Here is a 15,335-nt window from a genome sequence, read left to right as displayed (position 1 = left end):
TAGGTTTTGGACATTTTTAAACTTTAAATGAATTTTACTAAGAAAGTACTACTCTTATGTGTGATACACAAATTGCTTATATGTCTTCCTCTGTCTTTTTGCAGGATTTATACCTGTGTGCAGCTTGGGTTTGTCTCAAGTGGGAAGAATCAACTTTGGCAAAGATGTCAGTACCTTGAAATATTTCACTATCTGTGGCTTACAAGAAGGTTATGAACCCTTTGCGGTTAATACAAATAGAGACATTACCATGTGGCTGAGCAAGAGACTTCCTCAGTTTCTACCAGTGCCGCCAAATCACGAACACATTGAGGTCTGTGTTTCCAATTAATTTTTTAGAAATTTGTCTTAATTAAATAAGTTTACACTTAGACATTTACATTGTGTATGCTTGTTTGTGAGTGAGTTTTCAAAAAGGTCTAAGAAGCTTAGGATAAGTTCCATTTTCATAAGCGACTCAAGAGTCTTAGGGTTGTCTACAAGAGGAAACTGAACTTGTATTGAAATGCACATAATGCAGTTTTTAGAATAAGTTAGCTAGTCATGTAGTGCATATTCTGTACTCCTATATGAAAGTGCGTTAAATTCACAGCACATTAAGTTAGTGCTGAATAATGTTGATTTAGATGCACCTCCACTTTGCATTAGTTTGGCAGTTCCACAGTTGCTATCCAGCAGTGCTTCACACTTCACCAGGACTGACTGGTATTCATAGATTGTAAGGCCAGAAGGGACCTTGGAAGATTATTGTGTCTAGCCCCCTGCACCAAAGAGGAAAGATAACTAGGAGTCAGGTGACCTGAGCAAGGTGACTGTCTAATCTCCTCTTGAAGATTTCCAGGGTAGGTGGTTGCACCATCTCTGGAGGGAGCTTATTCCACAGTCTGGACACCTTGACTGAAGAAGTTTTTCCTAAAGTTGAGCTTGAATCGATCTTCCAGCAGTTTGTGGCCATTATTCCTGGTTTTCCCATCAGGTGCCCTGGTGAACAGTTGCTCACTGAGCCCTTGATGTACTCCCCTAGTGTAGCGGTAAGCTGCTACCAGGTCCCCTCTTAGCCTTCTTTTCCTCAGGCTGAAGAGTCTTTGGTAAAGTGTGGTGCCCAGAACTAGATGCAGTACTCCAGCTGCAGTCTCACCAGTGCTGAGTAGAATGGAAGAATCACTTCCTTGGCTTTGCTGGAGATGCATCGATTGATGCGTGCCAGAGTATTATTTGCCCTACTGGCTACAGCATCACACTGCTGGCTCATACTACTGTGGTCTATTATTACCCCAAGATCCCTTTCATTCGTGATGCTGGTCAGTTTGGTGCTGCCAAACCTGTAGGTGTGTTGAGGGTTGCTCATCTGGAGGTGGAGCACTTTACATTTCTCAACATTGAACTTCATCAGGTTCTGATCCATCCAACTTGCTAGCCTGTCTAGGTCTGTCTGTAATTGCAGCTTATCTTCAAGCATGACCACGCATCCCCATAACTTGGTGTCATCCATGATCTTGGCCAGTGAGTTCTTCACCCCCACATCCATATCGTTAATAAAGAAGTTGACAAGTACTGGACTGAGCACTGACCCCTGCGGGACACTGCTGCCCACTTCTCACCAGGATGACACAGATCTATTCACTATGACTCTCTGGGTCATATCCTGCAGCCAGTTTCTCACTCACTTGACTGTCTTGGAGTTAAGCCCACAATCCTCCAATTTTCTCATGAGGACATCATGGGATATTAGATCAAAGGTCTTTTGGAAGTCTAAGTATACAATGTTAACCTGCTCTTTTGTGTCCAGGTGGCAAGTTACCTGGTCATAGGAGGAGATGAGGCTGGTAAGGCAAGACCAGCCCACAGCGAAGCCATGCTGGTTGTCATTCAGGATCTTACCTTCGGCAAGCTTACTGCAGATAGACTCCTTGATGAACTTTTCTAGGATTTTCCTTAGGATGGAAGTTAGGCTGATTGGCTTATAGTTACCCAGTTCCTCTCTCCTTCCCTTCTTGTGATTGGGCACACCATTGGCCCTCTTCCAGTCTTCAGGGACTTCCCCAGAGCGCCACAAGATGTGGATGACTTCAGCCAGCTCCTTCAGCACTCTCAGATGAAGATCATCTGGTCCTGCTGATTTGTATACACCAATTCTATGGAAATAGTAAGAAGGCGATTATTCCTATCGTGCTCATCCTCTAGTCTACCTGGCATGGTTTCCCTGTGGTCCGGTGAAAGACTCAGGTGAAGTAGTCCTTCATGAGTTCAGCTTTCTCCTGGGTGCTGGTAACCAGATCTCCTGACTTGTTGAGCAATGGCCCCACACACCTATTTGTTTTCCTCCTCTTCCCTATGTACCTAAAGAAGGACTTCTTGTTGTCCTTGATTCCCATTGCTAATCTAAATTTGGTCACCACTTTAGCCTGTCTTATCCATTCTCTGCAAATGCAGGCTGTTATGAAATAGTCCTCCTTGGGGCCTGCCCCAAGCTTCCATTGTTAATAAGCTTCTTTCTTAAGAGGACCTTGATTTCCCTGTTTAGCCAAAAGGGCTTCCCAGTCCGTTACCTTTACTTCGCATGGGAATCGATTTCCTTTGTGCTTCAAGGCTTGTGTCCTTAAGGAACATCCACTCTTCGTGTACACATTTTACTTTTGGTCCTTGGTCCCACTTGCCTTACTAGTTATTTAAACTTGTTGAAATTTGCATTTTTGAAGTCCAAGACTTCAATCCCGCTATCCAATTTGTCTGCCTTACATCGGACAGTGAACCTGATGGTTTCGTGGTCACTGTTGCCCAGATTTCCATCTATATTTAAGTTGTCACCAGGTCATCTCCTTTGGCCAGAACCAAGTCTAGCAGAGCGTCACCTCTGGTTGGCCCATGCACCTCCTGAGTCAGGAGGAGCTCCTCAACACAGGTCAGGAAGGATCACAACCATTCCAACTTGGCCAAATGATCCTCCCAGGAGATGTCTGGATTGTTAAAATTACCCATGACGACCATGTCACGTGCACATGCAGCCTCAGTCAGTTCTCTGGTATAAGTGCCCTCTGCTGCTCTGGGATTATATTAACCTGTGACCACCTAACTGCTGGTGAATTAAGATGTTTCCACTTGAATCATCATTCCATGATAGCTTTACAATACTACTGTATTGCTGCATGTGCTGTCCTTGACCGTGGAGGTCCTGGAAATCTCCACCTTCTGTCCAAGAAGCCTTTACAAAAATCATCAGAATAAGGATGTAAATGGAGATGTTGCTGAAGGGTGAGCAAAAGGATCACATCTAGGAAACCCACAGTGCTAGAAAAAGAGGAAGAAGCTAAAGGAGCTTCATAGAAAGCTGTGGGAAAAAATCAGAAATCTATACTATTGCCATCCATGTTATGGCGATTTGGACAGGATTTTGTCCTGGAATAGCGCAACCAAAGCCTCCGTTTATTGTGGACAGTGCAGAAGGCAATCAGAACAGTGACAACTCCAGGACTAGCCCTGATTTCACAATGAGAACTTTCCTAGAAACCAGAATTAATCTCTTCCTAACATTCAGATACAGGTTGTGAGGATGTGTATGTGGAAGGTATCTTATCCTGCAGGCATCTTTCTTGTGAGCAATTACATTTTATTTTAATAAAAGAATTAAATAGTCTTTGGTCAAGTTGTTGAACCTGTTAATAGTGATGCATATGGGCCTGGTACAGAACAAAGGCCTGTTTTGGCAGGCAACAAATAAGAATAATAACTTCCATCAATTGCCCCCATGCCATGTGGAAACATCATATGTCAAAGCCATGAATGACCTCCTGAGCCTTGCCTAACGTTGCAGCCAGTTTTGAAAATGCAATTGATGCATCCATCCCAACAGTTTCAACAGTTTATCTGTCCATACCAAATGTGCTAATTTTTCACTAATAGCAATTGGGGGTGGCCAGCTTCCAGACAGTGTTGCCTGCATGCTTCAGACCAGCTAGTGTAGCTCTCAAGTTATGATGAGCTCCACAAAGGGCTCCAGAAAAGTATTCCTGGTTATTGTGAAATTCTGCACCTTCAGCTGGTTGTCCCAGGATTGCAGCACATCCCACTGTCAGACACAGGGCTGCAAAAATCAAGCTTATCCAATGACCGAGTCCTCCACAAGCAGCCACAACGCACAGGGCTCATCACTGGCATAAAGGGGCACAGGGCAGCCACCAAGAATATTTAATTCACAGAAAAGCACTGTGTGGAAGCAAGGATTTGATTGAAGCAAGACTGCAACTGGCTGAAGAAGCAGTTACTGTACCTGAACTAAATGTCAGATAACATTCCCATTTAGAGAAATCATAAGTCACTCTTGAAAATGGGACTTTTCTACTTAAGTTGCTCAGGACTTGCAGTATTGCAAACCCCCCAAAATGCCTAAATACCATGAAACTATTGAGCTGAAGTGCTTAACATGCTGCAGAAAATGGGTTGTAAATACTTTAAAAAAATTTCCCTCAGGACTGGTTAAACGTTGTAGAAATGTCATATTTAGTGTGAGAGTTAGTTGTTTTTTTTTGCTTTGGTCTTTGGCTTTAACATTCAATATTAATGCTTTTTAATTTTGCAAGCAACTGTGCCCTGTCCATGAATCATATTTACTGTTGAAAATATTGTAATTGCTTTAATTTCTTTTTCAAGTATTTCTGGATTTTTTTCCCATTAGAAGCTTCACATCTAACGTGATATCCTTAGAGAATTAATTAATATATTTTGTTTTAAATCGCTACTGCTAATGCTTGTGTTAGGACACTTGAGTGGTTAAGATCAATAACAACAAATGTTGACCTTTTGTTGATGTCATGGTAAAGTCAAATTTAGGATTTTTTGTCATACTCAGCACCCTATAATGAATGAGTATGCCAAGTGTCAGAGATCTAGCTCAACAAGAACACATACATTAATTCTGTTTGTGAGTGAGTGATCTTTACAAGAGTGAATATATTAGACTCTATTAAATTGGAATGAAGCATGCAAAACAGAGCTCTCAAAAGCTTGGAAGTAAAGCTAAGGGACTATTTCCTCTTCCATCTGTTAGATACCTTACTACACCTCAATGTGGTCCTATTCAACCCTGGTTAAGTTCCTGAAAAAAATGTTAACAGGACTGCTTCCGTAACATACCATCATCTTTTCCTTAAGGCTAATTCACAAAAAGTGGTGAATGGAAATTTTGTGTTAATTTTTTTTTTCAGAGACTTGAGCAGGGTAGAATAGGTTTAGATGCTTTTGAAAATTTTACTTTATATTATCTATCATCTGCACAAAGGAGTCATATTAAGGTGCCCATGCAATTTTAGCTCTTGCTTTTTCTAACTTCTAATAACATCTCTTTTCAATTTTAATATGATTTAATGTCTGTCTCTCTATCCCACATTTAAAAATAACTCAGAATTCTGCATAGTCTGTATTGATTATTTTGGATATGTACCTAAAACTGAAATTCCCTTCAATCTTTTGTGCCTGCGTGCACAAAATCAATGAAATACTCAAAATCAAATGTTCATTGGGACATTTCAGTTTATGTAAATGTATTAGTTGTCATTATGTGTTAGATTAAAACATGCAAAAATAGGTACATTTTAAAAATGCATAATGCATTAAAATTGCATCTAGTTTTCATCAGATTGCTAAAAGGCACATTTTAGTGAAAACATAGCTATGTTCTGGCTGATGTATCAGAATGTATATTGAAAAAGATAAATTGTAAGATTTGTGCCTTGCATTTGTGAGTTATTAGATATAATAGGCAGGTTTGAAATGATGCTATAAAGTAGTGTGGCTGAGATGCAATCTTGACTGAGTACCCAGTTTATCAATACTAAAAGAATTAAATCTATTACTTGTGCCACTGTATTTATGTGTTTTTTACATATATAGTGCATGATAACTTTGACTTCAATGAGGTTGACTTTGTCATACTGTTAAGAGTCTTTAGTTATTTTATATCTGAAAACATCTTGGTCCAGATTGTACTCCACCTTTTGGTTAGAGTGGATTTAGACACTTACATGGGATTCTATTCCACTCTGCACAAGTTCCCGAAAAGCTATTAATACAGAAGTTGGTCCTTCTCCTCCTCATCACTTTTCTGTTGTGACTCAGTCCTAAGGATAGGATGACAGATTGTTATGCAGGTAGATGAATTAATGGATCTGCCCCATTGTATGTATTATTCTAAAAATAAATCTTGAACATTTAGGGAAAATACATTTAATATGAAAATAAATGAGTTTTTCATTTGATAGGTGATGAGAATAGATGGCACCATAGACAGCTGCCCCTGTCTGAAGGTCACACAGAAGTCCTTTGGTTCACAGAACAGCAAAACAGATGTTATGTTTTTTCGCCTGAGCATGCCTATCGAATGTGCAGAAGTATTCTCCAAAACACCTGCAGGAGGGTTACCAGGCTCTGGTCTTTTTGGCCCAAAGAATGACTTGGAAGATTATGATGCTGATTCTGATTTTGAAGTTCTGATGAAGACTGCTCATGGTCACCTGGTGCCTGATCGGGTAGAAAGAGAAAAAGAAGCTGCAAAACCAGAATTCAATAACCATAAAGATTACACTCAAGAGAAACCTTCACGCCTTAAACAAAGGCATGTGATGTACAGTAACATATTTACTCTGAGTTGTCATAATGCAGTTAATTTAACTTTACTTCTCCATATTTTTAATAAAGCTTATTCCTAATTTTATTCACAGTTCTGTCATTGAGTCATGATGCAAAGATAGGCAAATCATTTAACCTCCTGTTCCTCATTTTCATCCTTTAAAAACATATGTCTTCAAGGTTGCAAAGGTTTTTGAAATCTTTAAATAAAAGCACTTTAGAAGTACAGAGGGATTTTCCAAGAATGACAAAACCAAGAAATGTCCAGAGTAAAATGAAAAACCCATTTTCACAGGAATTTCAGAAAAGACCAAATACATTTAGATAAATTTTGGTGAACTTTTTATAGTCACTGCTCTGGTAGTGTCCTCATTACATGTGGCAAGAATATTCATTCTTTCATATCCCTTATTTTCATGTGTTCTCAGTCAAATAAAAATCTTTACCTAATCCATGATAAAATATCTAAACTGAGGAACTACCTAAAAACTTTACCTAAAACCTTTCTCTTTCTATTCCTTTTCATATGTTTGTCACATTTATTTGTTGTATCATGCTAGATATTTAAGCAGTAAACTGGGACCATGGATAAAGTTTTCAGAAGCACCAAAGTAATTTAGAAACCTTAGTCCATTTTCGAATGTGTTATGGGGCTAGGTTCAAACTGGTTTCTTAAGAGCCTCAGCAACACTTAAATGGTGTTTAGCTGTTTAAATCCAAAGACTTATTCACATAAGCTCTGGGTTAGCAGAGCCAGCATGCGTTTGGCAGGTAAAATTATTAGACGGTCTTCATTTTGAACTGTGGAATTCCCTAAGCATTTATGTAAGGGCTTCTGCAAGGGGTTAGAAGTAATTTGGGTGGATCACTTAGATACATAACTTCTGCCTAGTTCTATTGTGATTCTTTTTTGTCCTGGAAAGTCTCAAAACCCTACCTAAGCACCAGTCTCTGTAACCTAGTGGTCCCTGGTACCAGGGATATTGCTGGTGGGTTTTCTGATCCCTAGACTGTTGAGCAAGAGTTGGAAACCAGCACTACCATGTTTGAATTATAGTTGAATGGAAGTACCTGAGGTGCAGCATGAGTCAGGTACCTAAACTCCTGAGTCTGAACAGTTTGGACATACCCTGATCTTTATAATTTTTGCTTGCTATGTCTAGGTGCCTCTGAGCTTTCTAAATTACTTTCTCCCTTCTCTGCATAGGGCAACCTGGGCAACCAGACTTGAGTTTCACTTCAGATTTGCCCAAATCCCTTCAGAGGCTGTACAGAGATTGTTAGGACCTAACCAGGTCAAATTTAAATACACTCATTGGGGAAAACACCCAAGTTACGTGGATTTCAGCAGCAGAATGTTAGGTACCTACAGAACCAAGTCATAGGTTGGTTTTAAGCATGTGTGGGCCTGAGTGTTAATTAAATCAATGAAATTTTGGCCTCCATGTGTCTTCTGAAAATGGGATTTAAGCTTCTAAATCATTTGGGTGCTTTTACAGTTGCTCCTTTTGGGGGTCTTCTATAAAGTGTGCATGCTCCCATGGGGTGGTATAAATAATCCAAATCCAACTAAATCATTCAGGCATAATTCATGAATGCAAAATTATTGCGCATTTCTATTAATTTGCTCAAAATAGAAGCCTCTTGTGATTTTACGTGGTCCTTGGTAACTTGATGTTTTTCAGGTTTATGCTTAGAAGGACAAAGCCAGACTACAGTACAAGCCATTCTGCACGGCTCACTGAGGATGTCTTAGCAGATGATAGAGATGATTATGATTACTTGATGCAGACTTCTACGGTATGGCAATGTAGTGTCCATATTTTTGCTATATTATTTTTTTAATAACAGTATATTTTGGCAGTGGGAGTTTAAGTGAATGCATTTGCATTTGATTTTACTCCCTTTTGTCTCGGAGCCTATTTCCACCATAATACCGTATTACCCATGTTGTATCATTCTGCTTTTACCCAACTACTTGTTATTTCAAAATTCAAAAGCAATTCTGTGTTAATTTTTCACATAGCCTTGTTATAAAACAACTGACTAAGGTTGTTTAAACACAGGATATTCAAGAATAACAACTACTGGTAGGTAACAACACTGTTCTGATTTGGTGTCTGAAACGTGGAAATCCTAGTTAAATTAATGGTAGTTTTATTTGTGGTTCACAATGCAGCTCCTTAAAACTGGTCACTTTATTGACTTTTCAACATTTGGAGCCATGGTAGTACAGCTGTAAGTGTATTACTCCTTCACCCAATGTGATATGGACCTACATCCCAATTCTTATGTGTATATCTTGTGAAACTAATTACTTTACTATTATATTATCCTTACTATTTTGGTGGCATATGCTTGGTTTTGTACTGATGTTTTTCTGTTGCTCTACTACTGAATGAAGCTCAAACAAGGATACGTGTATTCATAAAAGATAATTCGACACTATAAGGCTGTGAAACAATAAAATAACACATTTTAAAGCAACCAGTTTAATTCTGAATCAAAATGATAACATGGAAACCAAATATTAACACTGTGGGATATTGTTTGGTTATTGACAGTACTACTATTCAGTGAGAATATTTCCTGGGCAAGAACCTGCAAATGTCTGGGTGGGCTGGATTACATCTGACTTCCATCAGTATGATACAACCTTTGACTTGGACAGAGTTCGCACTGTTACTGTTACACTGGGGGATGAAAAGGGAAAGGTTCATGAGAGGTTGGTATTTTTTTTTCTTTTTAATTCAATTACTTTATGTGCATTTAAATATCCAACAATTGTGCAAACTTTGAATTATTCCATTAGATTCAGTGGAGTTGTACTTTTACTTAGCGTCCCATTCAGAAACAATAAGTTAAACTACTGGAACTTCAGTTCTATATCAGATTTTTTGTAAGGATTTGGCCTCATACTTCTTTTAGTCCTAACAGTTCTTCCATTCTTCTAATCCTTTAAAATTCCATAGGATGAAATCTGTATCTCATTGAGTTCTTGTAGTTTTTTGTATTTGTCTTCAGTGGGACTAGGATTTCACTCATGGTGACCAATACAACATTCAGCCATAAACTGATGGTTGTGCAATTTATTTTATTTTGAATAGGAAGGCTACAGCATTAGTCTATTGTATAAACTGACATTCTGTCTATAAATTTCTCTTGTAATTCAGCATCAAACGCAGCAACTGCTATATGGTATGCGCAGGAGAGAGCATGAGCCCTGGACAAGGCCGCAACAATAATGGACTGGAGATTGGTTGCTTGGTTGATGCTGCCAGTGGTCTGGTGACCTTCACTGCTAATGGCAAAGAACTTAGTACCTACTATCAGGTATATACTTTTTTTTCTTACCTTTTTCCATGAGAAGAGGCACTAGACTGAATTTTACTAGTTTTATTTGTTAATACAAAAGGAAGGAAACATTATTGCCCCTGACCGACACCGTGATTGTCCCTCCCCTATGCTGACCAAGTATGATCTTCTAACATTTCATTCAGCAACTTATATTTAAGCGCTAGTGATGAAATTATTAGGTTTGTCAATTTATAATGGATAAGCAGTCTTAAATTACTACATATTTCTGTTTGTTTGTGATTTAGGTTGAACCAAGTACTAAATTATTTCCTGCAGTGTTTGCACAAGCTACAAGTCCTAATGTTTTCCAGTTTGAATTGGGAAGAATAAAGGTAAATAACGTGGTGATTATTTATTTTTCTGTTAGTTTAGTTAATATACATTATATTAGATAATCCTCAGTTGTTCTTGTTTTGCTGAATTCAGTGCATTCTTGGTGTTGGCCATATTTTTGTTGATGCAAGTGAATTTTCTACATTGAACAAAGCATGTCGTGTAGCACGGGAGAAAACAATTTTTGTAGTCTTCTAACTGAGAAGATAAAGATTTCCTAACCTCACGTGGAGTATTTATTTCTTACGTATGTCAGTTTTAGTGCCATGTTACTACTTTAAACTACCATAAATCACTTAGTGTCAGTCTTAAAAAATGCACTATTTATTCTGCAAATAGTATCATGGCTTCTTTGAAACCAAAGCATCTATTATATAAACTTATTAGGAGCCCCCAACTAAAATGAGTACAGGCATTGTGTAATCTTCCTTTCTGAAATGCTTATGAAATGACACACTTCAGTCTGTGCAGATATACCAAGTGTTATTCACATTGTGGCAATATTCTCATTTAGCTGTCACAGCTGTACATTTAGTCAGTTTATAACATTCATTGTTTAATTTCCTAGACCTGGTTAGATTGCGTCATTGTAGAGTAAAGAACATATTAGAGTTATTATTATTATGAACATATTTATATAACTAAATTTGCTATCTATTAGATTAATTTCCAAATGTTAATAACTTTGGACATTAATGGTAGAATCAATCTTGCGCAGCATGAATCTGTGCCTCGCCAAAAGAGCATCAGAAACAAACAGTGACTTAGAGAAGGGCAATTTTTTCTCTAAACTTCTCCAGCCATTATATTTCTGGGAAAAATTTAATACACCATTTCTGACAGTGCTATATACTCCATTTCTGCCTACTAGCCATTTACTTTAACTAGACGTTCTTCAGATGGAGAAATGGTGGGCTTTCTTACTCCCAGGCCATGTACTTTATTCCATTGCTTGTCACAGACAGTATAGAATATATAGTGCCTGTTCAATCCCTTGTCTTTTCTTTTGAGATATGTCAAATATAGGTGTCTACAGAAAGTGAACAGGGGCCTTGTTCCTTTGCCTGGCTGTAGGGCCAGACCAGAATGTAGTCTTTCTAGTTTTTCCCCCCTGAAATTAAGAATTGTCAATGTTATCTGGATTTGCTGCTGCAGAAGACAAATCTGTAGCTTGCCTCTTATTGATTGCACCCAAAGCACAACATATTAACTTCTTCTAGTGCCCATGGATGCCTGAGACAGTGAGATGCAAGTTCTGAATTATACTGTCTCTGGGACAGCACAGAATTGTGGTGACAAGTCCTTTCTGGGGCTATCTGTATTCTACTTTGCCTCTGATCAGTCCCGTGTATATGGGTTACATATATTATTTACACTAACAAATATCAAATTCTGCCATTAAGTTTTAAATGTATCCACCCTTGTACTTGCATCCAGATTCAGTTATCCATCTGTACAAAGCTGTGGGTTTCAAACTTGCATCACAGAACCCTTTTATTTCACTTCTGTTGCTGTGAAATCCCTAATCCTATGCTAAAGATTAATGCAGAGCCAGGTGACCTGGCCTGGAAGTGGCAGCGCACTACCTCCCAGCCTGCTTCACTGTTATGCCCAATCTTGTTATGGAACCCCTGATGACATGGCATGGAACCCTGGGTTCCAGTTTGAAAACCACAGGTATAAAGCATAATTGTGCAAAAATGGGTTGGAAGAATGAAAACATGATGCATCAGAGTTGGTGAAGAAGGCTGGGGTGACTTAAGAAGACTAAGGCTTAGACATCCTAAGGGCCTCTCCACACGTGCAGGTAAAGGCACATTGTGATCTAATGTATGATGCACACAGTTGTGCCTCCTGCCATGCCACATGTGCATGGCAGGAGGTATGATTATGGAATGGCACATTAGAACCCATCGTGCCTTATTGCTGGTGCAGGGGGTTCACGGCAGCTCTGTCCGTCAGTTGCGGGAGCTTGCCTCTTGACTAGTGTAGCAGGGGCCATTGTGAGACTTTCAACCTGGGCTGGGCATGGAGCACCCCTGCAGCTGGAGCCCAGTCAGCTGACACAGCTCTTAGCTGCAGCGGAGACCCAGCTACACATTCAAATTAAAGCTGTATACCAACCAGTTATAAGGTTAGTACCTGTTTTCAAGGTCTGATTTTATAGCTGGTTGGAGTTTTTTATGGCATGGTAGGTACTTGCATGTGTAGCTGGTTTTAGTTATTTGTGCAATTAACCAGCTAATTCTGCAATACCTATAATGTGTAGGTGGGGGAAGGGATAAGGGCTAAAATATCTTCCTGGGGAAATGCTGTAGGTCTTTTTTAAAAGTTATTTGGCTTTGAAACTGTCTGGAACCTAATTAGAAGGCCCCCAGTACTTTTGAAAGCTCCTTAAAATGCTGCATTCCTGCTGCACTATGTTTGTTGCCTTTCTTCACATTGATTTTTTACATCTGTTTGCAACATGTGTGTCTTGGGTACTATTATATACTTTGTTGTCTTATAGAGGTGATAAAACTGACTAGCTCCTCTGTCTTGAACCCTCCAGAATGTAATGCCACTGTCTGCTGGCTTGTTCAAAAGTGAACACAAAAACCCAGTGCCTCAGTGTCCCCCACGTCTCCATGTCCAGTTTCTGACCCATGTGCTGTGGAGCAGAGTACCAAATCACTTCCTCAAGGTTGATGTCTCTCGTGTCAGTGAACGTCAAGGCTGGATGATACAGTGCTTGGATCCATTGCAGTTTATGGCTCTTCATGTTCCAGAAGAAAACAGGTTAGCTTTGTATGTAAAACTGAACTGGGAGCAGGTAGGAGTTGCGAAGTCAGGTTTACTCTACATTGCGAAGTTCTGTTGTCCTTGCTGCATCACCTGGGGGATGAAAACACCAAAGCAGATTTAGATTAAGTTTCAGGAAAAACTTCCCAACTGTAAGAACAGTAGGACAATAAAACAAGCTGCCTTTGGAAGTTGTGGAATCTCATTTCATTGAAGGTTTTCAAGGAGAAGATGGACATGTCTCTGTTTGGGATTGTTTAGAATCAGCTCAGCCTACATTTGGGTATTGAGTTGGACTAGATCGGGGTGGGCAAAATACAGCACGCGGGCCAGATCTGGCCCATGAGGCCATTCTATCTGGCCTGTGGGACCCCTAAAAAATTTAGAAAATTAATATTTCTCTGCCCTTGGTTCCTGTCAAAAGTGACAGGAACCAAGGGCAGTAGGACCCAGGGGAAGCCCCAGCAGGTTCCCACAACAGCAGGGCCCACCCAGCTCCAGCCCCCTCAGCTGGAAACCTCAGGGGGGCTTCTGGCCTGGGACCTTGCAGCTGCCCTGTGCCGGAACTGCAGGTAAGGGGGACGAGTGGGGGGAAGGGCAGGGAAGGAGCACAGGGAAAAGTTGCCTGGGGAAAAGCTGAGCGCCAGGGGTGGGGGGAAGTGACCCTTCCCCTGCCTGTGCCTGGCACCCCGCACTGCAGCCACTTGCAGCCCACCTGCAGCTGCCTGTGCCTGCTCCGGACAGCCCCACATGGGCTGTGAGTGGCTGCAGCAGGAAGCACTGGCCATGGGGTGGGGGGAGGGCTGCTTCCAACCCCGCCCCCACACTCAGGTTTTCCCTGGGCTCCTTCCCTGCTCCTTCCTGGCACAGAGGAAAGCAGTCCTTCCCTGCCACTGTGAGCGGCTACAGTGCGGGGCACCAGCCACAGGGTGGGCGAGGGGGCTGCTTCCCCTCCCCCCCCCCCGCTCAGCACTACCTTGTCACCAAACCCCACTGCCAGCCTGGGCCCTGCATGGCTCTGGGCTCACCTGTCGGGGCTGCACATTGTGACAGAAGCTGTGGTCCCCCTGCTTGCCACACCTGGCGGTGTTTGCCACCACCACCTGTGTGCTGCCCAGTGTGTGAGCTCTGGGTGGGCAGCAGCAGCCACCAACACTGCCTGGCACAGCATGTGGGGGGGCTGCAGCTGCTGCCACCATGCGCAGCTCCAACGGGTGAGCCCAGAGCCAGTGCAGAGCCCAGGCTGCCAGGGGGGAGGGTTACAAGGTGGTGCTGAGTGCAGGAAAAAGTGGCCCCTCACTCACCCTGTGGCTGGTGCCCTGCACTGTAGCTGCTTGCAGCCCACGTGGGGCTGCATGTGCCTGCTCAGGACAGCCCTGCGTGGGCTGCAAGTGACTGAAGCAGGGAGCGCCAGCCATGGGGTAGGCGAGGGGCACTTTTCCCTGTGCTTAGCACCACCTTCTTCCCTGCCAGTGAGCAGGGTGTTGGGGCTGTGCGCTGCCCGCCTCCTGTACCATGGGGCTGGAGGGTGAGTGGGTGGGGAGCCAGCAGGAGCACGGGGCTTGCACCGGTGTCCAAGGGCCAGTGCCAGTGGGACCTAAAGCAGGGTGGCAGGAGCACGGGGTCCCAGCTGGCAGGGGCTCTATGAAGCTAGGCCAGCTCCCCCCTCTCCCTGCTGGTGCAGCCCAGCCAAGCTCCACAGACCCGTGCCAACCTGTGCCCCACTTTGGGCCCTACCGGTGCTGGCCCTGGAACATGGGACCAACGATATTGGGACATTGGTCCCAAGATGGCGAACAGGGGGTGGGGTATCTGTCAAGGGGCGGGGCACCTGTCAAGGGGCGGGGCTACCCATGTGGCCCTCGACAGCCTGCCAAAACTAGGTAAGTGGCCCTCCGCCTGAAATAATTGGCTGTCCCTGGACTAGATGATCCTTAAAGTCCCTTCCAACCCTTGGAAACAATCCATGCCCATGAGCTGATGTAGCTATGCCTGTAAATCCCCAGTTTGTACCTAGAAGGGTATTTTTGTTACCTCAGGGATGATATAGCTATGCTGACTGACAAACTACTGTTGTCTTAAGCTGCATCTGAGCTATGGGACTCTGCTGACATTGCTTATAGTGGCACAGACTTGGTAGTATAGACATCCCTCAGGCAAGTATCAAAAACACTTGCTCCTGGACAATCAGTATTTTTTTCTTGCTCTGACTTGAATCCATGATAAGTGTCCCCCCCCCCCCC

The 15,335-nt window shown here is 42.0% G+C and overlaps 1 protein-coding gene across 1 annotated transcript in view; it reads left to right on the top strand.

Annotated features, from left to right (window-relative positions):
• The window catches only part of RYR2 (ryanodine receptor 2), a 784,157-nt gene that overhangs the window by 385,087 nt on the left and 383,735 nt on the right, over positions 1 to 15,335 (top strand). Inside the window, exons 30-36 of the mRNA XM_019526720.1 lie at positions 105 to 313; positions 6,255 to 6,607; positions 8,307 to 8,421; positions 9,186 to 9,346; positions 9,795 to 9,954; positions 10,224 to 10,310; positions 12,863 to 13,089. Coding sequence (XP_019382265.1) covers positions 105 to 313; positions 6,255 to 6,607; positions 8,307 to 8,421; positions 9,186 to 9,346; positions 9,795 to 9,954; positions 10,224 to 10,310; positions 12,863 to 13,089 — 1,312 coding nt within the window. The remainder of the gene's footprint in view (positions 1 to 104; positions 314 to 6,254; positions 6,608 to 8,306; positions 8,422 to 9,185; positions 9,347 to 9,794; positions 9,955 to 10,223; positions 10,311 to 12,862; positions 13,090 to 15,335) is intronic.

Source organism: Gavialis gangeticus, unplaced genomic scaffold (genome assembly GCF_001723915.1).
Source record: "Gavialis gangeticus isolate Ggan-Ray unplaced genomic scaffold, GavGan_comp1, whole genome shotgun sequence".
Lineage (NCBI taxonomy): Eukaryota > Metazoa > Chordata > Crocodylia > Gavialidae > Gavialis > Gavialis gangeticus.
Note: the sequence above shows the minus strand (reverse complement) of the source record. Positions and strands in the feature narration are given on the sequence as shown.